General features: G+C 53.8%; 1 protein-coding gene across 1 annotated transcript; it reads right to left on the bottom strand.

The window, feature by feature from the left end:
* Positions 1-360: 360 nt before the first annotated feature.
* MELTF (melanotransferrin) lies at positions 361-22,140 on the bottom strand. The gene is made up of 16 exons (XM_063108736.1): positions 22,092-22,140; positions 20,156-20,310; positions 19,428-19,527; positions 17,058-17,240; positions 15,730-15,886; positions 14,357-14,424; positions 11,297-11,484; positions 10,433-10,613; positions 9,558-9,709; positions 6,818-6,914; positions 5,743-5,937; positions 4,575-4,731; positions 4,414-4,481; positions 3,178-3,365; positions 866-1,064; positions 361-446 (listed from the first exon to the last, which is right to left on the bottom strand). The coding sequence occupies exons 1-16, from the start codon at positions 22,138-22,140 to the stop codon at positions 361-363; spliced, it is 2,223 nt and encodes a 740-aa protein (XP_062964806.1).
* Between the last annotated feature and the right edge of the window lie 1,132 nt (positions 22,141-23,272).

The following is a 23,272-nucleotide window of genomic DNA, read 5'->3' as shown; positions in this document are numbered from 1 at the left end:
CCCAACCCGCCTCAAGCCCCCCACCCACTAGCATTTCTTACTGAGGAGCATTTCCCTGCCCGAGGGTCCCGTGAGGTTTTGTCCCCACAGTCGACTCTGCCCCGCTCCCCTCCCCAGCCTCGGACAATCAGCTGTCCCGTGCGCTGGGCCACGCCAAGCCAAGCCGCACAAGACAAGGAAAAGGGCCGGCGAGCCCAGCGGCCGGGCGTCCCCGCGGGGCCCGGCAGCGGCCTCGTGTGCAGGGGGCGCGTGTGCTCTGCAGGGGGCACGCGGGAGGCGGCGGCTGCTCACGGCGGGCGCGGGCGGGCGTGGCACGGTCTCGTTCCGCTCTGCGGGCAGCGGGCTCGCTGGGGAGCGGCTTCAGAGGGAGCGCGGCGGGAGGCCGGCGGCCAGGGGCAGCGGGAGCAGCACCAGGAGCAGGGGCACGCCGGCGGCGGCGGCGGCGGCTGGGGACAGACACAGCAGTCAAGGCGGGCACTCATGTACCATGCACGGGCCCTCAGGCGGCGACGCTTCTGTCTGCGGAACTTGCCCAGCCTCCCTCTTAACGCCCTATTACAGATTTTCTTTCCCCTGGGTTCTTTACACATTCATTCCTTACATGACATGGATACTAATGTCTCTGCATCAAATCCTTTTGGACTGTCATTTTAGCATTTATATTCATTATGCAGCTCTGTTTGGGTGACACGGCCAGTCTCCCTGTGTAGACCCTCCTGGGACACTTCACTATGATCTTTTGTGAAATGGGGCTGCTGCTCCGCCCGCTGAGACCCAGAGCGCCCCTCTGCTCCCTCAGGGTTTTCGGGTGATGGGGTCTAAATGATGCCAGGAGCTCTCATGGCTGCCTGGCCAGCGGCCCTACCTGTGCCCGAGCACTGCTGGGACAGCGTCCCTTCCAGAGCTGCCACGTAGTCCAGTCCCAGCCAGTCACGGTACGTGGTTTTCTCCCCCACAGGCACCACCTGGATTGTGGCATCCTTGAAAAGCAGGTCTTGGCCATGATAATTGGAGGAATCAAACATTTTGAAGCCATTTGTATTGTGGTCGTCTCCAAACAGGTCCTGGAAGCACCACAAGCACAGCCGCCTTTCATCTGGGCTCAAAACGGTCCCCATCCAGGCGCTGATGGCTATTAAATGCTTCACGTGTGATGACCCAAAGTCATTCTGGGGCACTGAGACTCTGATTGGAAGTCATAAGCTTGACAACTGATTGACCCCAGTCATCAAGCGTGGTTTGGGGAAAGATGTGACGATAGACACCATTTGTAAGACATTCAGAAACATTCCACCAAACCAGTTCTTGGATGCAGAACTGAAGCATGAGATTTACAAGAAGAAAGATCCAGAAAAGAGAGATGATGGGGATGAGATTCCTGAGTGTTTTGCTAGCATTTCTCAACCTTTTCTACAACGCTTTCTCACTCTGACGTATGGGTATCCTTTCCCACAAACCAAAACAATTTCATCGAGAGAGCCTTTTGTTCTGCCACCGGTAATAAGAAAATAATAGGTGAGTGGCATATGTCTTCGCTCACCCACCTCTCAGCTGCCACTGCTGTCCCCTCTCTGCTGAGAATCCTAGGACTGAGAGTGTGATCACTACAGCCCTAAAAGAGCTATTGAAAAGACAAAAGCAGTATGAAAAATTATAAATACAAGTGTGAATAAAGGACATCTGGAGAACATGGATAAAGTCTGTGTCAGCTGTTACAGAGTGATCGAGGGGGAAAGGAGTCACGTGGCTATTAATCTCGGTCTTTTTGGAGGGGATTCACGAATCCTCTGGAAGGTCTGATGAGTGCCATCCACCTTCTCCCCAGAAAAATGCACATCCACACTGGATTCTTCCCTCATGTTACTTCAGAGGGCTTAGGGACCCCCTGGGGAAGCCCAGGGACCTGGAGGAAAGAGCTCCTGTGACAGAGGGACTCTGTGGGGAAGATGAGAAGTTTAGAAACAGGCCTCGAAAGCCATCCAGCTCTGCCATTCTGTGGGTGCAGTTGGGAGAGGGCAATTTCAGCTTGAATCGGTGGAGGAAGCAGGGAGACAAAAGTGGAGAGGGGGTTAGAAATCAGTGGCTCCATTGTAAGAGAGCCTGGTTCAAATTCTAGGTGTATTTTGAAGGTGCAGCCAATGGGATTAGCTGATGGATTGAAAATAGAGCATGAGAGGAAGACGGGAGTCAAAGATGACTCCTGAGGACATGGGAAGGCTAAAGTTGGTATTAACTGAAGTGGGGAAGACTGAGGGAGGAATGGGAGTTCCACTTTGGGCTTGATCAGTTTGAGGTACCTATTAGAAATACAAACTGAGATGTCAAGTAGGCAGTTGTTAAATGTGCAAGTTTGGGATTAAAGTATGGGACTGAAGTCAGGGTTGAAGTTGTAAATTTAGAGGCCAGCTGTGTAGATGGTATTTAATGACATGGGACTGATGGGATCAATGGGGATGTAGGTGCTAACAGAGAAGAGGGCTTAGAACTGAATCTGGAGCACTCCAGCATGTAAAGGCAGGGAGATGAGGAGGAATCAGCAAAGGAGACTGAGAAAGAGTGGCCAGAGAGGTGGGAGGAGAGCCCGGCAGGTGTGGGGACCTGGGAGCCATTGTGGGGAAGTCCTTCCAGGTGGAGGGAGTTGAGCTTCAGGAGCAGGGAGCTGTGGCCAATGCAGCTGAGAGGTCGGTACAACGAGGACTGAGAAACAGCCAGTGCACTTAGCAGCATGGGTTACTGTGACCCTGACAGGGCTGTTGCACGGCCCTGGTGGGGGCCTGTTTGGAGTAGTCTCCATCCTTATGAGAGACCAGAAGGAGAAGATTGGTAACTCCAGGGAAGAGACACCTCTCTGGAGGAGTTTTCTCTAAAAGGGAGTGGGATTATGGGTACAAGAGCCTGTGAGACCAAGAAGGTCAGTTTGTTTTTCAAAGATAGCAGAAATCACAGCATGCTTGTATCATGGTGAACATGGTCCACTGAGAAGGAAAAATTAATGATGCAGAAGACAGAGGAGGTAGCTGCTGGAGGATGTCCTTTGGTAAATGAAAATCACAGAATATCACCCCAGCCTTCCTCAGTTTCTCCCGAGGTCTGCTCCAGGTAGACTGAGGCCCCCCTGGAGCCTTGGCTCACTTCTGCTGCCCACCCCTCAATGAGGCAGCCCCTGCGCTGGCTCACCTGCGCCTTGTCCAGCAGTCCATACACGGTGAAGATGTTGGTGTCCGGCCGGACCATGACGGCATGGGATGGTATCTGTGCCAGGTTGCAGGCTGAGAACTGGAACACCTCGGCCCGTGCCCCATTGGGGCACAGCAGTTCATAGTCCTCTGACCTGAGCTCAGCAGCCCAGGGCTCAGAATTGTGGCCTGAGGGGTAGAGCAGAGGGGGGAAGTGTAGAGTGAGACTGCTATCCCCCTGAGCCCCTAAAGCCCTCCACTGTGGGAAGGTGGCAATATCTGGCCAGCTCCCCACCCTCTCCATTCTCCAAGTACTCTACCAGGGCGAGAGAACCCAGCTGTGCTAATGCTATTGGCAAGAACTACCACGGGCAGGTGGGATCCAAGTTTTGAAACACTAACTGATGTTTTCTTCCTGCACGTCTTACTTCTCCTTGACCAATCCCCATCTCCCCTCAGGCCTCAGCTGGGCCTTTCTGGGCTGAGTCTGTAGGCAAAGATATGTTGGGAGAGAGTGGAGAAGACTGAGGCTCCAGTGTTTGGGGTTTCAGAACCTGGGGTGGAGGCAGGGGACACAGAAAGTACGAGCAGTACGTGCTTGAGGGAAACAGCCACAAGACTTCAAAATGGTCACAGATTCCTTGCTGGAGGACAGGAAGCGGGGGTGATGTGAGCTAAGGCACCCTGTGCTCTGATAGGATCTCAGATATAGGTTTGGGGTCCTGAAGCAGAGTGCTCATGGGCTCTTTTTCCCAGGTGGAGCCCAGGAAGGTGGTTCCAGAGAAAAAAAATACCTGTGTAATGTGTCTGGGTGTGCCTTGCCTTGACCTGGTTTTGGAGCTGCAGAATGATTTCCCTGCATGGAGCGTTGACCTGCTCAAGACCCCAGACGAGATGCTGATGTGAACTGACGACCCCTGCCACCCCCACCACATACCCTGGCACTACATAAATCTCTCCAAATGGACTGAGCTTGAGTTTCTACCATTTAGGTGGAATAGGAACTTAAATTCCAGACCAGTGGAGACCGTCATGTGTCTTGAACACCTGATATGTGGCCTAAGGTCTGTCCTTGCTGTATGGCCCTTGGGGCCCCAGGTTCCCCAGGATGCAGAGCCTTCTAGACTCAGTCTCTCCTGTTTGCCACTTGGTCCCCAAAGCCAGCAACACCCAGTGTTTAAATCGTGTTGGGGATGGGGATCAGCTCCCCCAATGTGGCCCAAGCCGCTTCACCTACCATTTGTGTTGTCGAAGACAGTCGTGTGCTTGACAAAGGCCACGTCCCCCGCGTTCTCCACCAGGCACCTGCCACACAAGAGGAAGGGGCAGGTGTTGGAAGGAGGCTCTGCCTCTGCCCTGGTACTGGCTCCAGCCCACCCACTGGCCGCCGCCACACACCTGAAGGCGCCGCTGTAGCCGTAGTACCTCTCCTGGCTGTTGCCCACGCACTTGTTGCGTCCCTGCTCGTCCCCCACGCACAGTGCGCACAGCGAGGCCGGGTAGTTCTTGGGGTTGTTCACGGGCACGCAGCTGGCGTTGAAGAACTGGCTCACCGCTGGGCGCAGGGGAGGGCTGGATGAGCCGCCGTGCAGAGAGGGCGGCCAGGGAGGAGCTGGGCCGGCTGCTCCCCCGCAGACCTGCCCACCTGGCCTGGCCGTAGGCTACCCACCTGCTCCGCTCCCCGCCCAGCCCTGAGTGGTGTGTCCCCTCTTGGGTGGATCTCCAGGATGGGGGAATGCAGAGGTTGTCTATGTACAGGAACTCTGCCAACAACCTCTGGTGGTCACCCAGCCTTTGCTTGAACTCCCTCAGGGACAGGGAACTCACTACTTTGTAAGCTACTCTGTTCCAGTCAGAGCAGTTGCCCCACTGTCTGGGAGCAGGAGCTGCTCGTTCTAGTACCCTCTGTGTGCTGGTGTGGGTGGTTAGAAACAAATGTGTTTTTAGTTTTTCTGAGTTACTGGCCAGGACAGGTGTGTGGCCAGTCAGCCCAAGGATCTCACCAGCTTCTGACTGCCTTTCTATCACCATGAATTTATTTATGTGTGCATGATTTAACACACAGGAAGGGCTTTGTGTATGGCATATGGCAGTGCTTGGCAAATGTTTCTTCTGTCCTCAACTTAGCTCTGTGTAGATACCTGGGCACTTATGCAGATGCCTGCCCACTTTCCAACAAGATCCCCCAGATGCCCAGGGGCTGCTGGCAGATGCGGACAGTCCTGTGACCTGATGGTGACACAGTCAGGCCCAGCCCGTGAACACACCTGCTACCCATGTCCACTGGTGCTAGTCCCACTCTGGGTGAATGAATGGGTAGCGGGCACCATGGCACCCCACACAGAACCACCAGACAGCTACCCTGGACTGTTGCACGTGTGGCTGAGAATATTCCCCAACCTTCCCAAGAGCAAGGGGCATGTCAAGGAGGAAGAGGTTGTCTTCTGTGGGGTCTGCCTTCTGTGGGGTCTGGCTAGAAGAGGGCCCCCAACCCTCAGAGCTGGCCACTGTCCTCAGCCAATCCCAAAGAAGATTTCCCAAGTCTATGTCCCTCAGAGGGTGGCACCTGTGAGGACGTCACAGTCCTTGGGCCGGATGAAGCCCCTCTGGATGAGGGCACCTACGGGGATGTCCCAGCCCGCAGGGCTGCCGAAGCCCGAGTGGCAGGAGCGCTTGCCGCGCAGCTCATCCATGGTGAAGGCGTAGGCGCTGTCCCGCTTCACCACAGCCACCACGAAGTAGGAGTTGCTCCTGTCCTCTGCTGTGGGGAGAAGGACATCACATGAGGGGCCCCTCAGCTGACAGCCAGAGGCAAATCCCCATGGGGCCCTTCCCTCCAACCCATTCCCTCTTGTTTCTCTGCTGAGAGCTGGGATCCCACCTGGCACTGCGCAGGCTGAGTGCCCAGCCGAGGCTGGCAGGTGTCAGGGCACAAATCCAGAAGGGCCCCCGCCTATCACCCCATTGCTGAGGAGTGGCCTGTGTGGCTCCACTGTTCAGTCTTGTCTCCCCACCCTACCCCCAACAGTCCTCACCCAAAGGGCTTTCTTTCTTTCCTTACTCCTAGGTGCTGTTTTCCTCATCTCCCGGGAGGAAGCGGAGGCTCAGCTGAGGGCTGTTGAAGCCTTTTTCCAAAGCCTGGATATTTCTCACATTCAAATGGAAGGGACTGAGGCCCTTAGGTTACTATTGAAGAGTGCAGAGGCCAAAGCCCCATTCCAGGCCACTGAGAATGAGCTGGTAAGGGGAGGGCTCTGAGGGCCACCTTCCATGGGTCAGGGCTGGAAGAGGCTGAGGACCTAGTCTCAAGGTTGCAAACTATGCAGCCTGTCTTTGTATGGCCTGGGTTGCAAGCTAAGAATGGTTTAGCATATGGAACAGAGACCGTCTGTGGTCTGCAAAGCCTAAAGCATTTACTCTCTGACTATGCAGTTGCCAATCCCTTAGAGATGTTCACTGAAAAGCTGGGGAAACTGAGGCCTGGGGCAGGAGAGCTTGCATAGTGACAGATGCAACCAGCCCAGGCACAGAGGCACTGAGGGAGCTGGAGCTTCTGAAAACAGCTGAGGGGGCGAATTTTTATATTTATAAAAATATCAACCACCTCCCGGCTGAGGGCAGATGGCTGGCACCGCACTCACAGGTGTAGCGCTCCCCGGCTGCTGGAACCAGGCCATACATCTTCCCTGCCGTGTAAATGTTCTCACCATCTAGGGTCACAGCGTCGATATGCCCAGCCTGAAGGGAACAGAAAGAGGGACCCCAGACCGGTTCTCGATGTCAGGATCTGATGGAGGTGGCAGGGCCTGGTCTCTTGGGGGTTTGTAGCCTCAGACTCCTTCCTCTGGGGAACCTGGGTACAGAATGCCCTACCCTGCCCATGTGCCCCTTCCTGTCCTTGAGAAGATGCCCAGCCAAGAGGGGTGCTTGCAGGGCCAAAAAGCAACCACACTGGCACTGCCGTTTGTTGGGTGTTTGCTTCGTTCTGTCAACACAGGGTTACAGAGAGTCTCCGGTGTGTCCCTGGTCTGAGCAAAGCCCTTGTGCTTGGTGTGGGGTCTCCCCGTGGGTTGCCAGCCCCCAGAGGACTAGGACACTGTACCTCCAGCACCTGCCAAGGGCTGGCATGCAGGGCACATACAATACATATTTGTTGAAGGCATGTGCAAATGGAAGAGTGATCCAGCCCTTTAAGGTCTGAACAGTCTTGGGGCTGTGGGATAAGGCTCCAGGGTTGAGGGACAAGGCCCTGCCTGAGGGGGTGGCTGGAGGGGCTCCAGCCTTTTTCCCTTAGACCCTCGTGGAGCACCTACCCCCACCCCACTGTCCATTCTGAAGCTCTTGACAGGTGATGCCAGAACCCTGCAGAGGGGTGAACTGGTAAGCCACAGTGGTGTGACAAACCTGAGGGAAGGGATGGGGGGCAGGGAGAGAGGAGACGCCTGCACTCCAGGAAGGTGCCCCACACCATTCAGGCCCAGAGGCAATGGTATTCTGAGCCTGGAGGGTGCATCTCTAGGGGGTCTTTCTTTTCCCCCACCTGGACCTTCTCCTTCCTACTGTGATGTCAGGGAGGACACACAGACCTAGACCAGGGCCCTGTCAGGCTGAAGGTCTCTTCCTTGGGTCACTGTAGCTGGGCAGGAAATGGGTGTTAGAGCCACACTGGACACCATTGCTGAGAGTCTTAGAAGCTAGAACTGAGGATCTCTGAGCCTCTTGCTGGGGTTCTGAGGAACCCCTGAAGTCCGCTTCTCTCCCCACAGGCCGCTGGCAGCCTGTGACCTTCTGTGAGCTCAGACTGAGAGGAGGTTCTTGCTTGGAGGGAGCAGAGACCTCCCTCCCTGCATCCCTCCATCTCTTCCTGCTCTGGGGCCCTTGGCACAAACGACCCCACCACAGGACAGCCTGCCAGGCATTGGGAAGTAAAGACCCCTCCACCCCTAACTCTCCCTCCCAGTTCCAGCTGAGACGCCTCCTCCATCAGTGTCACCCACAGCTTAGCTCAGCTCTGCACAGAGACAGACTTCTGTTGGCACCTGGAGAAAGTGGTTCCTCCACTCCCGAGCTGGGGACCTTGGGCAATTGACTTTCTCAGCCTCTGTCAGCCCCAGTCTCCACACCTGAAAATGGGGCTAATAATCATACCCACCCCACAGGGTTGTGGTAAAGATTAGCTGAGATAATGCACACAATGGCTTTGCATAGAGTTGGGCACGCAGGAGGTGTTAGCTCATGAGGCTGTTATCCATCACAAGCCTGGTCGCCCTTCCCTTCCTGTCCAGTGTCCTCTTCTTGGCCTTCTAGTCAATGTGGCTAACTGGCTGAGCAGGGTTGGCATTCCTGAGGGGCTGTGGCTGGTGCCTGGGGACTGCCCTGATCAGGCCCCACCTGCTTGCTCTTAAAACAGGACAAGAGGAGTCCAGGCACCTAGGGCTGGCAGGCCTGGGCTTGGGCCTGAGGCTGAACATCTGCACCCACAGGAGGGCCGCCTCCCTGGCTGCAGGGCCTCTGGAACCTCTGCGTTCTGGCCTCAGTCTCCAGTCAGAGAAGCAAAACTGGAAACAGCTGAATGGGGACTGAGACCACGGCCAGTGTTTTGAACTGCACATGCGGAGCCTATCAGTGAATGCTAAATCAGTTTAATGGGTCATGACAAGCATTAAGGAAAAAGGTTTGGAATAGAACAAAATAGAAAATATCAAGTATTGTTTTTTTCATACGTCTCTATATAAAGGATATATATTTTTTCACATATTTATATCTGAAAGAAAAATTTCATGTATGACTCAGTGTGGGTTGCTGTCAAAAACGTTGAATGAAGGGGCCGGCCTGTGGCTCACTAGGGAGAGTGCGGTGCTGATAACACCAAGGCCACGGGTTCGGATCCCATATAGGGATGACCGGTTTGCTCACTTGGGAGAGTGTGGTGCTGACAACACCAAGTCAAGGGTTAAGATCCCCTTACCGGTCATCTTTAAAAAAAATTTTTTTAAAAAATTTAAAAAACGGTTGCATGAACAGTGATCCAAGCCCAACTGCTATCGTGCACAAGGGGAAACAGTTTCAGAAAGGGGAAGGGGCTTGCCCAGGGCTGCGGCGTCGGTCCAAGCCAAGCTGGGCCAGTGCTCCTTCTGCTCCCAGCCTCAGTGGGGCGCCCCTGGGCTCCCTCAAGGGAAACAGTCCCCTCTGCCTGCCCCCAGGGATGGGGTACTGGTCCCTGCAATCCTTCCTTCTCCCTTCCTCTGTGGGCCTGTCACAGGAGATGTTCTTCTCCTCCCCAGGTGGCCCAGGGGGACAGGTGGTAAGGACCGTCCCAGGCACTGCCGCCACCTGCCCACCTGGCTCACCCAGCCCCTCCCTGGGCAGCTCAGCCCCCACCTGGATCTGCTCCATGCAGTGCTGGGGGGACTCAGCTGACACACACTGGATCTCTGGCTTGAGCCTCTGCCGGCTAAAGGCCACAGCCATGTCTCCACACTTCTGGATCTCAGGAGTGGACAGCACACACCAGTGCAGGTAGGGGGGCAGCCCTGTGTGAGGGTGAGCACATGGTCACTGCCAATCTGTGGATTGGGGCCCTGGTGCTGGTAACTCATGGGAAGAGCTTAGAGTCAGACCCAAGGGAAAATCTGGGTTTTTTTCTTGTTAGTTGTGTGTCTGGAATAAGTTACATAACCATCTGATCCTGCTTCCTCATACAGAAAGGGGATAACTGTACCTCTCCAATGGGACTGTGAGAGCTTGAGGCAGACCATGGCTGTCATGGATCTAATTCAGTGTCTGGCACACCAGTTCCCTGCTGTAGGCAGAGGATATGTGGGGGTAGGGGCTAGAGGTGGGAAGCCCACTTGCAGACTACTGCAATAGTCCAGGCGAGAGAATGCCTGAGCCAGGCTGTGACCATGGGGTGGGAGAGAGAGGAATGAGAGATTGTGGAAGGAGAATGGAAAGGACATGATGGTCCCTGCATGGAGAGGCAAAGAGATCCCTCCTGAGACAGACCCTGATGGCCTGAATCCCACCCCCAGAGCAGGTGGGGTCTCAGGGTACAGTGTACCATGCACCTACAGAGATGCTTCACCCCAGACCCCCGAAGGCAGAGGACTGGAAGTGACAGGTTCTCAGAGAGGCCAAGAGGTACGTGTTGGGCCTCCTGGACGAGTGTCCTCCCCCAGCTACTTCCCTAGAGAGCCCGGCCATGCCTGAGGTTGGGCCAGGCTGGAGTTGGCAGGAGAAGGGACAAGTGGACTTACGGCTGGGGTCACAGAACAGACCCTTCATGGCATGCAGGTACTCTGGGCCCAGCCATGCCTCGTAGGTCTGTGTGGCGATGGGCACAAGCTCCAAGGTAGAGTCTTTGAACAGCAGGTTCTTCTGGCCATAGGCCTCAGAGCTGAACATCTGGAAGCTGCTACCCTCATGGCTGAACAGCAGCTGTGTCAAGGGGTGGGGGTGGCGGCTGGTGAGGGTCCTGCCGGGTCATATCCTCCCCAGTCAGCCACCTGTCCCTCTTCCTGTGGCCTCAGGGCAGGTGCCCATTCTCAGGGGCAGGCGAGGCCCCCTCCCCTGTGGCGCCTCCACTGATCCACACTCCTTCTCTGTGCTCCTCCAGTTCTGGGTCTCCATCCAATTCATCCTGCCTTGTCACACTCAGCTGTGGCCCAGGTGTGGGAGGACTGAGGACACACAGTGGGGCTGGGCAGTGGCAGAACGGACAGGGCACCCCAGCAGTCAGAAATACACTGCTGTTACAAGCAGCGGTTTCAGCAAAACATGACTCACATTTAACTAATGATACTTTGAATTGTACTGGTTTTGTCATCTTGGATATTTGCTCATATGTTCTGGTCTTGGTTTTCAGGCACCAGTACAGACGCTTTCTCTGAGGGCTGCCTGAGTCTCCTGGTCTCCCTCCTCGGCCAGCCCTCCTCCCGGCCAGCTAGCTCGGTTGGTCCCTCCTTCATACTGACCTGGCCTGAGGCTGGACACCACAGAAGCCAGGATCCCCAGCTGGGGTCTGTCCCAGGGTGGGGTCTCTGGGTCCTGCCCCTATGGTGGTGGGTGGTGAGAAGACCCAGAGCCCCTGCCCCAGGGGAAGCTGTGGGGCTTGAACTCACCTGACCTTCATTGAGCAGCCGGAAAATGAGGCCCCCATCCATGTCAGCCCGGACCACCACAGCATGAGCAGGCACCCGGGCGAGGTGGCATTGCCTCCACCCAGTGACGTCGGCCCGGCTGCCATCCCGGCACAGCAGCTCGAAGTCCTGTGACCTCAACACCTGGCCCCAGGAGGGCAGGGTTTTCCCTGGGAAGATGGGACGCCTGGGGTGAGTCCACTCCTGTCCTGGGAGGGGTTAGGAGAGGGTGACGGGGAAGGCCCCGGAGAGGGAGCCTGGGGAGAGGCCAGGTGTCCTGGAGGTGGGAGCCCAGAACTCAAAACGAAGCCGAGCTTGGTGGCTGTACCCCACAAGAGCAGGTGTCTACACAGACCATTTACTTACATCTTCTACCTCTCACCAATGTCTATTAATAAAGTGGATTTGAGGTATCTAACAATATGACGTATAAATAGGACTATTTATTAAAGACAAAAAGAGTGAGAAAATGAGACAATTAGGATGAGAGAGAGAAATGGACCAAGAGTCTAGGATGAGTTCACGGCTGTCATTAGGCACTACATTTGGCTCAGAGCAGAGGACAGAGGGCAGAGGGCGGAGGGCAGGGGGCAAAGGACCATGGTGGAAAAACACCCTGACAGAATCTACCAGAACCATGGCCCAGAGAGAAAAGGGTAACTCCCAAAGCTTTGCCTGTAACCCCAGCTATTAATATTTTGATGTATTTCCTTCAAGTCCTTTTTTCTATTGTATTTTCTACTTCTATTTTGTAACCATTTTTTATTTTTTTTGTTGATTTTATTTTCTTTTTAAAAGATGACCGGTAAGGGGATCTTAACCCTTGACTTGGTGTTGTCAGCACCACGTTCTCTGAAGTGAGCCACGGGCTGGCCCCTGTAACCATTTTTTAATATGGTTAAGGACACAGTTGATAGACAATTTTGCATCCTACTTTTTTTTAAAAAAAATCTCTATAAAGCATTTTTCCACATTATTGGATATTTTCCGTAAAACTCATTTATTTCTTAATAGAAAACAAGATTTATTTGAAAGAGCGACTATTGACACCAAATAGGAATATTAAAAAGACCGATATTAATGACTGTAACTAAACCACAGACGGTCCTGCATAACAAGTTTGCTACTTTTTAAATTAAAACGAGGGGGATAAAACCTCTGCTAGGAAATAAGAAGGGAAATGCTAATTTGTGGGATCATGAAAACTTTCGCTCAAAAGCTATTTGAAAGCAAAACCTTCAAAACAACAGAGTAATGATTTGAAAAACTCCTTAAGGTCACCTTTAATGGCTGCATGATGTTTTATAACACTCGGTCCAGTTCTCTCCCTCACTCCCCAACTATTCTCTATTTTTATTTTATTTCATTTTTTGGCAGCTGGCTGGTATTTTTCTCTATTTTTAAACTGCTGCAAAACCTTTGTGTAGATCTCGGGGGTATCATTTGTCTTCTCAGGAGATAAAAGCATCATTTAGGCACTTCTGTCTGCTCCTCCTGTCTCTCATTGGCTAGAGACAATTAAAGACATATTACTTCACCACTTTCGACATTTATGTCAAGTCCACTATTTTGCTTTTATCAATCTCTTTGCATAAAGATACTTTTTAAACAATTACTTTCTTAGATTTCCTTAGATTACCATAGAAACTTTTAAAAAGCTGATTTTAACCCAGTATATTGCTATTCTTTGCCCACCAAAAAAAAAAAAAAAAAAAAGGCAATGATTAACAAAAAAATACAATGATTAAAAAAAAAAGACAATAACCGGACATTCTGGAACAGGCAACACTATAGAGACAAAAGTCTGACTGGTGGTTGCTGGCAGGCAGGGAGGGGGGTGATTAGAAGGGTTGTGAGGAAACCTTTGGGGTGCAGGGTCTGTTCTAATCAATACCTCGATTGTGGCGGTGGTTATGCTTTTCTCTGTGGGCCTTGGTTCTGGGTAGATACACACAACTGTATGTTTTTGGCAAAACTCATAAAACTATACTTCAAAAAGCAAATTTTGCTACATGTAAATTATACCTCAGTTTAAAAAAGAAATAATTTTCAGGTAAATCCAAATTAAGGGACAAATAAAATAAAATAAAATAACTGGCCTGACTCTTCAAAATGTCAATGTCTTAAAAAGCAAAGAAAGACAGAAAAACTGTTCCAAGATAAAGGAAAATAAAGAGATCTAACAACTAAATACCATGTGTGATCATAGATTAGGTCCTGGCCTGAAAAAAACTGCTATAAAGGACAGAATTGAGACAATCAATGATACGTAATATTGACTGTAGATTAGATAAAAGAACTGTATCAATGTTACATTTCTTGAATTTGATAACTGTGGCTAGAACATATCTCCTTGTTCTTAGGAGATGCATACTCAGGTATTCAAGGGGCACGGCACAGGCAAACGTACTCTCGAATGGGCCAGAATACACGTGCGCGCGCACGCGCGCGCACACACACACACACACACACACACACACACACACACACACACAGAAAGAATGATGAACCAAATGTGGTAAAGTGCTAAAAGTTCAAATCTGACTACTTTTCTAAAGTTTAACTATTTCAAAATTTAAAAAAAATTAAATGACAATGATATAATGGATCAACATGTAACACCAACCCATAGTCAATAAGACATTGTCCAGGGATAAAGAATGGCTTCTTCAAGAAAGAAGAGAAAAATGCCAAGAAGGGACAGTACATGAGACCTAGTGCAGAAATTTGCAAACTTTTGTTAAAAAGCAGATCCCAATCTTCAAGTGGAAACAGAACCCAATGCCATGTGCAAATCAGAATGGAGCTGGTCACCGGCTCCCTGGTGCCACAGAGCAGTTGAAACTCCATTGGTGAGACCTACTTCTTCCTTTTTGCAGACGGGAGCCTAAGGTTCAGAGACTGAGGGACTTGCCCAAGGTCTCCCAGAGACTTGGAGCAGCACTGAAGGGGAGCTCCTGCGCTTAGCCCTGCCACATGGGGGCCCTGCTCCAGGAAGCCCCCGCCTGAGATTCTGCTCCAGTGGGCCAGCCCCCAACTCACCATCCGTGTTCTCCAGCACCGTGCTGTGCTTCACAAAGGCCACATCCCCTGCCCCTTCTGCCAGACACCTGCAGAGGAGAAACCATGAGCCCGGACATGGCTGAGCTCCCCTCGAGCTCCTTGGTCCCTGCCCATCTCCCACCTCTGGAGTTCTGGCCTGGGCATGGGGGTGGCTGTGGTGGGCGTGCAGTCCAGATTCCAGTTCCCCAGCTTGTTGGCTGTGTGGCTTTGGCAAGTGTGGACCCTTCCTAGACCCTGTCATGTACAAAGCAGGGATAAGCAATCAGCTCCCTATAAGGCTGCAATGAGGATGAGAGACATTTACAGTTTATATAGATCCAGAGATTGCCTGGCTTGGGCCTGCAAACAGCAGGTACTTACTTACATGGCAGTTTCCATCAGCAGCCTTGACACTCAGGGGGTTTTAAGATGATCCCACCCTATGGCAGGCAATTGGACTAGAAGATCTTTTCATGCCATACCAAAAACTGTGTGGAATGGACGTAACTTTTATGCATTCTCTATATGTCACTGACAGAGTGGGAGGCAGGTCAGGGCTTGCTGGGCAAAGGGGCTGCTTGGGTCCCCACAGCCAGAAAACAAGCAGGGATTGGGTGGGGGTGGACAACACCAGGAGAGGGCTCTGAAGCCTCCAGGAGAGTCAGGGAGAATGGGCAGATGGCTGAGGACACAGGTGAGGTGGGGTGGGCAAGGGTCCACCACTTGGGGGTGCTGAAAACAGCTTCTTCTCTTGGTGCCCCAAACTGCATTTACCAGATCACACCTTGGAGCTGGGGCACCAGAAGGCTTCCCCCACTCCCAGGTGGAGACAGAGGACGGGGCAGCTAGAGGGACTCAAGATTTTCCCATTCCGGTCCCCGTGGAACACGTCTCATTTGCGGATGGATGGAATTGGACCATGAGCTGTCGGAGACTCTCTTTCGGATCCATGAAGGACGTAAGCCCAAGTCCCAACTTGAACCCGTGGCAGAGATGGAGCAGGCCCAAGTGTCATTCCCTCCACCCCCTCTGCCTTCCCCACTGGTCTGAGACACCAGAATGGGGACATGGGTGTGGCAAAAGGCTGTTTTTTCCATTTGCTTCTCTCTGAGCCCTCACCTCTCTAAATATACCAAACATGTTGATTTTATGAGTAAATCCAGCCTGGCATGTTCCAGTTTGATGTTTTTAAACTAACCAGGGTACAGAACTATGTAAGTATAAAAGGTGCTTTGATGAGAAGCAGCCAACACTGCCGCTTCCCCCTCCGCAGCCCTCGCTGGGTAAAGCTGCTTCTCCCCAGCCCTGTGGCCTCCAGCGCCTCTGCACACCCTGCTCCTCCCATGCCCGCAGCCCTCCCCAGGCCCCCTCACCGGAAGGCCCCGCTGTAATCGTAGTATCTCTCCAGGGGGCTCTTGTCACACACCCCCTCCCCAGAGGTGTCGCCCCGGCAGAGGCGGCAGAGGGACTCTGAGTAACTGGTCTCTCCTGCCCCGGGGACACAGCTGCCCCCAAAATAGTCACTGACGGCTGTTGGAAGAAGGCAAAGAGAAGTCACTGAGCCATACTTTCTTCAGACCCTGAGACCCAGGGCCTGGGTTCCACAGGGACCTTGTCAGGATTCTTCTGAGAATCGTTTCATCTTCTAGCTTCAGCCCGAGCAAAACAGGGGAACTGGATTGGATCAGTGATTTCCAGGCTGGGTCCACAAAAGCAGCAGTGGGCATCTGGAGTGACTGTTTTTATTTAAAAATGGCTCAAGGAAAGAAAAGATTTATTCATAAACAACTACACAAGACAACTAAACATCAGCTAGATACTGTTCTCGTAGGTTTCATTTCCAAGTCAGTATATATGATTAATTAATAAAAGGGGGAAATGAAGAATTACTTAATGAGTATTATCATTTCGATAGAGAGCACTTCTCGAAGCACAGGATGGGGAGGGAAACCGAGTAGAAGGAGGCCTCATTGGTGAAGAGGTCGGGATCTGCTGATATGCATGGATTTTCAGACACTTGCCAGCACTGAGGCCCTGCATCCAGCCCCTTCACAAATAACTATCCTGTGCCAAGGGAGGATGCCCTCCTGCCTGCACCCAAGCCCGTAGGGCCACGTGCATCACCCAGCTAGACAGAGTTCTTCCAGGGCAAGCCCCCTTGGTCTTCTTTCCATGTCCTCCCAGAGGAAGAGATATGTAATAAATATGCCAAGTGACTGACAAACCACCCACTCACGGCCACCATCTGAAAGGGTGTGGCTTCCAGGCTCCTGGGGATCGTGGCTGGTTTAAATGGCTGGTTGGGGTCATTAGCCATTTGGGAGCTTTCTGGGTGCAAGACAGCAGATTGTTTGGGTCCTGAAAAAATCGTGTTTCTGATCCTGTAAAGCTGAGGACACACTTCTAGGCAGAGTGGCCTGCATGAGGTCTATACCAGGTAGAAGCAGGAGTGGTGGCCTGCTGGGGCCAAACAACCGGAAACTCAGATGGTGGCAGCATAGGGCTGGCCAGCAGTGTGCAGGGAATGATCTCATCCGCTACATGCAGGGAAGGCCTCTGGAAGAGGGACTTCACCTCACCTTAAAGTGGGCTCAGGGCGAAGGTGAGGCCAGAGGGAGGCCACCCCCAGGGAAGGAATAAGCATGAGCAGAGGAAAGGAGAGGGGAGACCCAGAGATTCCCTGCCAGCCCAAAGCCCTCACCTTTGAGCACATCGCAGCCCATCACCGAGAGGTGGCCGCTCTCCACCAGGTAGCCCACGGGCACATTCCAGCCCACTGTCCGGTTGATGCCCGTATGGCAGGACTTCACTCCTTTCAGCGTGTTGATGGTCACGTTGGAGCTCCTCTTGACCACAGCCACAGCGTAATAGGAGGTGCCAACCTCTAGGAGGGAGGGGAGGCGTGATGGTGGTGGGAGGCTGCCCCCCCAGAAGGCTGCAGGAGTGGGGTGCATGTGCATGTGTGTGCAGGCACACACGGGTGTCCACATGGTACGTGCATGGCATTCTGGTGGTCGAGAGAGCAAGTGCGTGCAGTCCATGTCTTATCACGAGACCCTGTCCTTCTCCAGCTTCAAGAGGTGGATATTATCCTGGGACATTGATTCACTCACTGATGTCCCCCTTTTCCTTTCCAAGCTAGCCGGTGCTTTGCCGGGTCTACATTTCCCTTGCGTCAGGGAAGCTGTACAGCTGGATGGAAAGCAGAAGTAGCCTGCGAGTCTTTTGCTCCCAAAAGCCTAGGCCCTTGGGAGGACTTGGAGGGTTCGAGGGAGTGGTATTGTGCTTATGAGAAGAACAGTGGTTGGGAGAAGCAGAGAGAGTAGAGCAGGGGTGCCCCCCAGATTAGAAAAAGTGATTTTCCGGTGCTGAGGGGGTGAGGGGAGAGAGAGACAGAGACAGACAGAGACAGAGGCACAGAGAGAACTAGCAATGTGGTCCCAAGTTACTCAAGACCCTGAATGGCTGTGGGGTACACGTGGTGGGTAGGCAGGGCTCTACAGCCTTGCAAGAGATTCCCCTGGGTAAAGTGTGGTCCAGAAGGGGCCATTTGGACAAAACCCAGGTGATTCATCTATGGGGACTTCTGACTGGAGGGTCTCCCATCGGATAGACAGACAGACAGACACACAGACTGCCCTGTGGTGGTGGGGTGCCCATGATCAGAATGAAGTTGAGCATCTGAGTCTGTCCTCTGCCAACCCAAGCAGCTTCGTCTGGTACCACCCTCTGAGTTCCTTGAACCACCAAGATCTTTTCCACCCGCACCTGGGATCTTCATCAGGGCTCAGCTGAAATGTCACCTCATCAGAGAACCCTCCTCTCTGCTCTCTTTCAGTAGGTTTCCCCACACCCCTCCTTCTCTCTCTTATGGTCTTTACTTTTCTTCATAGCACTCACCACATGAGTAACCATAGTTTTCATGTTTATTTGTTTACTATCCGACTCCTGCCCTTTGAGGGCAGGAACAGGGTCTCCTGCTTACTACTCGATGCTCATGACAGCATGTTGTTCAATAGATGTGTTGACTAATTAAAGAGGAAGAGCTGCATTTGGGCTCATGAGGCAGGGCTGTTTCTGGCCTTTGAGGAGAAAGGCTGACTTGTTTGCAGGGTCAGACTGTGTCCTGTGTCATCTGATGATCATTAATTTGACAAGTAACCGGCCAATGCCTTCTCCAAGTGAGACCCTGTGCCGAGTATACAGAGATGAGGACTAGGCCCTCCCCAGGGAACTAACAAATAGGGTGGGCAGAGCCTCAGCAGAGACGAGTGGGAGGGAGTCAGGACTCCGGGGATGCAGGAAAGAGGCCCTTTGCAAGGGCGAGAGGGGCTCAGGGGAGCTCCTTGGAGGAGGCAACGATTGTGCTGCACTGTGGCAGAGGCTAGGCACTGGACAAGTGGTGGGGGGCCGAACTGGCTGAGCTAGAGGCACATCTGTGTGAGGCATAGGGACTGGGGCAGAGAAACTCACATTACCAAGCACATACCGTGTGTCAGACGGGCACAAACCCTGGCTCATTCAATCTGTGTGACAGGGCAGGTATTACTATCCCTAGTTTACAGTCAAGAAAGTGGAGGGTGTCCAAGGTCATAGGAGGCCATGGGAAGGGACAGAGCTGGGATTTGTTGCCCCGGCTATCCCCAGTCCATGCTGCTTCTATCCCCACTTCGTGAGAGGCACTAAAGTTTGCAGGTAACTGGGCATCACTGACTCCTTCTCCACCCCAGGCAATCACACGTTTAGCTCCATGCCCAACACTACACCAGGCAAGGGGCAGCCCCTCAGTAAGAGCTTGGTGGGTAAAATTAGGGGGGCTGCTGGGCTCCCCACAAGGAAGAACAGACTCAAGTCAGCTCTCTGTGTCCCTGGAGTTCCTGTCTCCATAGAGGCCCAGAGAGACTCAGAAGGTTCTCAGAGGGTTTGTCTGGCTGGGACTCCAGGACTACTCTGTGCACAGGGCTAATGACCAGCTTGGGGGCTGCTGGGTCAGGCCAGGCCCAGCAAGGACAAACTGGGGAGCTGAGCTCCAGGGTGGGGACTTTCTTTCTCCTCCCCTCTGCCCTCTTACCTTGATCATACACTTCGCCCACCACAGGCTTCAGGCCATGCTCCTTCCCTGCCTCATAGATGGCTCCTCCATCCAGCGTGATAGCATCAGCCTCCTGTGCCTGGTAAGAAACACGTGGGTCAAGTCAGTATACCAAGAGCTGAGCTAAAATGAAAACCAGGTGTCCTTGTGCCTGCCCCCAAGACCTCCCTCCCTTTCTTGTCCTGCCTCTGGAGATCATCACATCAGTGCCAGTTGACTGGGTCTCCTGACACTTAGACCTGCTTTCCCACCCCAACTCTTCCACCCAGGGCCACTGGCCCCTGCTTCTCCTTCCCCAGAAACCATATGAACCTCATTCTGGAAAGCTCCGTGACAGGGTGAGTAACCAACATGGGCCACTGAGGGGTCACTGCTGTCTGGGCCCCCATTGGAGGGGTGAGTTGTGTCCCCGCTCTAGCAGTGGTCTTGTGGAAGGTAAACACAACCTCTCAGACACCTTTCCCCACTGGCACCCATCTGAGCCACGGCTCTTCTGAGGCCTCACACCGCCTTGCCTGGGCCTGGCAGGAAACAAGCTGGCCCTTGTTGCCGGGAAACTCAGGAGATCCTATCGCCCAGCCCTGGCAGGGGGACATTGGCCCCCTTTCCCAGTGAATGAAGTTGTTGTGTGCTCCCTCCTGAGTCAGAGCCCTCTTGTCTGGGCCAGGGGCGGGTGGCGGAGGCAGGGCAGAAGGGAGAGGACTCACTATGATGAGCTGGACGCAGTGGTCAGCCGAAGTGCCCTGGATGCAGAGGAGGGAGGGCTGGATGCCTGCTTCCTGGAAGGCCTTGCTCATGTCACTGCATTTCTGCTGCTCCAGATCTGAGGTGGTACACCATCGCACTTCCATCCCACTGAGTGCTGGGGACAGGGGACAGTGAGGCCTAGATCCCCTGCCACATTCAGCCCGCAGCCCCGCCACAGAGGGTGGCTCCAGCAGCTCTGTGAGACCCCATCAGCCCCATAACCATTCTCTGCAACACCCTGGTGGGAGAGCACCAAGGCACAGAGACAGGGAAGGGGCTCAGCTCATTGTCAAGAGCAGTGCTCAGGGCCTCTCTGATCAGGGACACAGCCATTGGCAGATGGGGTGGCTTGGAACCTGGCCGATTACAGAGGTGTGGGAAGGTCTCCCAGGGTATCTGCTCAGCCTCCTCCGTCTTTCTCCATCTGCCTGGAGTGGCAGCCTTGTGGGTGGAAGGAGCACTGGTTGGGGAGCCCTGGCAGGAACTATGACTTGTTAAGTTCCTGCCCCTCTTCAGACCTTCAAAAACAGGGTGCTGGCTTGAATTCCCTCACCCAGCAGTGTCCCTGGGTCCTCTCATGAACTGGGACGTGGGACGAGGGGGCCATGGGTGGGCTGCCCTTGAGGAGGCTTGGGCCCTCTCAGAGCACCTATGATTGTGCTGGTTGCACACCCACCCTTGGTGGGCACGGTGCTGGGCCTCTGCCAAGGGAAGGCGGCACACAGAAAGGAGGCTAAGGAGTCCCTAAGTTGGGGTCAAGTTCTTGTCCCTCTAGCTGATGACTTCAGGCAACTTATATTTGACCTCTCTGAGCTTGTTTTATCTGAGGAAGCAGACGAGAAGACCCACCTTCTGCATTGTAAGTAAACCTATGTAGAGAGCCCCAGACACACAGGCTCCCAGTGGACTTTTGCTTGGGTTGCATGATCTGACCAGGTCAGAGTCCCAGAGAGCTCCCAGGCTGGGGGCCCAGTGGAAGGGGTGCCAGAGTTCCTTGGGGGTTGATGACTTTGCAGACATAAGCTCCTCCACCACTCACCCTGCACAGCCAGGTTTGCCAGGGAGGCCTGTGCATGGCTTTGGGTCCAGTTCTCCTCCCTGCCAGGGCAGCCTGCGCTCTTCATCTCCACCTCAAGGGTCAAGCTTGCAGCTTCCTACACAGCCTCCCCCTTCCCTACCCTGGGCAACTGCAGAGCTGGGAGCTGAGGTGGTGGGTTCATTTTTCGTACTGATGAAGGACGCACCGCCTGCAGTCAGAGCGGTGATGTGACCTCCATCCCCTCTGCTGTTGCCGCCCTCGATCCCCACTCCCTGCTCCCCGAGATGCCGCCTCACGTCCCACCGTCCCGGACCCTGGGACCCTGACTCTCTCTTGGGTGCCGACGCGAGAACACGCAGCCTCCGTCCCCCACCTCCATCCTTGCATTTGGCAAGACGCCCTGGAGCGGTCTCCCGGGCCGTCTCTCGCGCCCCTCCCCGCTAGTCCCTCTGAATCTTCTCCCACCTGCCTCCTCTCCGCCAGGACTCGGGAGAAATAGAGCTGCTCTGCCCCCCGCCCCCATCCTTTCCAGGATTTCCACATCCGTCAAGAACGGCCACCCTCCAGGACCTCCTCCCGGCCCTCCAAGGCTCTCCCCACCACGCCTCAGCTAGCGCCAAAGCGTCGCTTTTTCAAGGCCGCCTCCTCCAAGAAGCCCTCCAGACTTCGCAGTCCGCCCGACTCAGTGCTAGCTCTACGGCCCTCAACCGACCCCGCACCTCGCGCCTTCCCTATCCCACCACCCCTGGAGACACGGGCTCAAGACACTTTCAGCCCCAGGGACCTTGCTCGGTGGCTAGAGAACTCCAGGATCCCTGCCCCGCGCCTGTTCTCACGGTCGGACGGCAGGGCCTCACCGGTACGCAGAGCCAGGAAGAGCCACAGAGCCACGCTTGGGACCCTCATGGCGCAGTCTAGGGGTGACTGGGGTCGTTGGGTCTGGGTCCGTGTCTGAATGGGTCAGCAGCAGCCGGGTTTCTCCCTCCTTACTTTCTTGCACTGGCCTGCAGCTACTTAAGTGCGGCCGGGGCGTGCCTCGGCTGTGTCCACGCCCCTGGGGCGCAGCCTGCCCCCCACTTTGCCGCCCCCATACTGGACACCTGGGCTGACCAGACTGGCCTTGGCTTTCGCTCCGGCGCCCCCTGCTGGAGCCTCGGCTGGCGTGCGGCCGGGTCTAACGCTGCGGACCCCCCACCCCCCGCACAGCTGTTGGGGGGCTCTCTCAATATTCAGCCCCGCATTCCAGAGCATCCTCCCCTTCTCTGTCTTAGGAAAACCCCAAATGTCATGTCCAGCTGCAGAGGGAACGCTAGATTTAGAAGGAAGAAGAAGTCAGATCCCCGAGTTGGAGGGAAGCCTGAAGGCCATCTGATTTATTCACCAGGCTCCCTTCAAACACATGCTGCACAAAGGATGTGGGGACACAGAGATGAACCTTGGGCACCGACGGGTTGGCTGGGGAGGAGCTGACGGTGGGGGGTCTCACAGTCCAGGCGACAGAACATCCATATTGTAAGAGCTTGGATGAGCTCTGTCACAGCGTGCTCCTTCCCTTATCTCTTGGGGGTCATTCCTCAACTGTGACTCCTCAGTGAACTGTCTCTGGGCTACAGGGACTTCTCCATTTGGCCTCTTTGAATGGCCTTAGCATGGACATGGCTTTGTATGGATACCTGTGTACAATGGGGAACTTGGCCTCAGCTTGAGCCTGGACTCTGCCATCTCTGCAGTGCAGACATACCTGGGTGTGTCAGAGGAATGGGTGGGATGTAATGAAAGAATTATAAGCCAATAGTTTAACCTAGGAACAGCCTTTAATGGAGGAGCAGAAGCTCTAAGGACTCTACGTTCTGGGGCTCTAGTTCTAAGGACTCTAGAAGCTCTACGTTCCGGACTCCGTATTGAGGATAGAGGGAGAGCATAAAAACTAAACGAACTGGTTTCACTAACACTTCGGTAAGATGTTGGGGCCTAACCAACTCTGCTTTGAAACCTCCCTGATCCTACCCCATAATATGAAATATAGTCTCCTCCTCTC

Source organism: Cynocephalus volans, chromosome 1, assembly GCF_027409185.1.
Source record: "Cynocephalus volans isolate mCynVol1 chromosome 1, mCynVol1.pri, whole genome shotgun sequence".
Taxonomy (NCBI): domain Eukaryota; kingdom Metazoa; phylum Chordata; class Mammalia; order Dermoptera; family Cynocephalidae; genus Cynocephalus; species Cynocephalus volans.
This window is presented reverse-complemented; position numbering and strand designations above follow the sequence as displayed.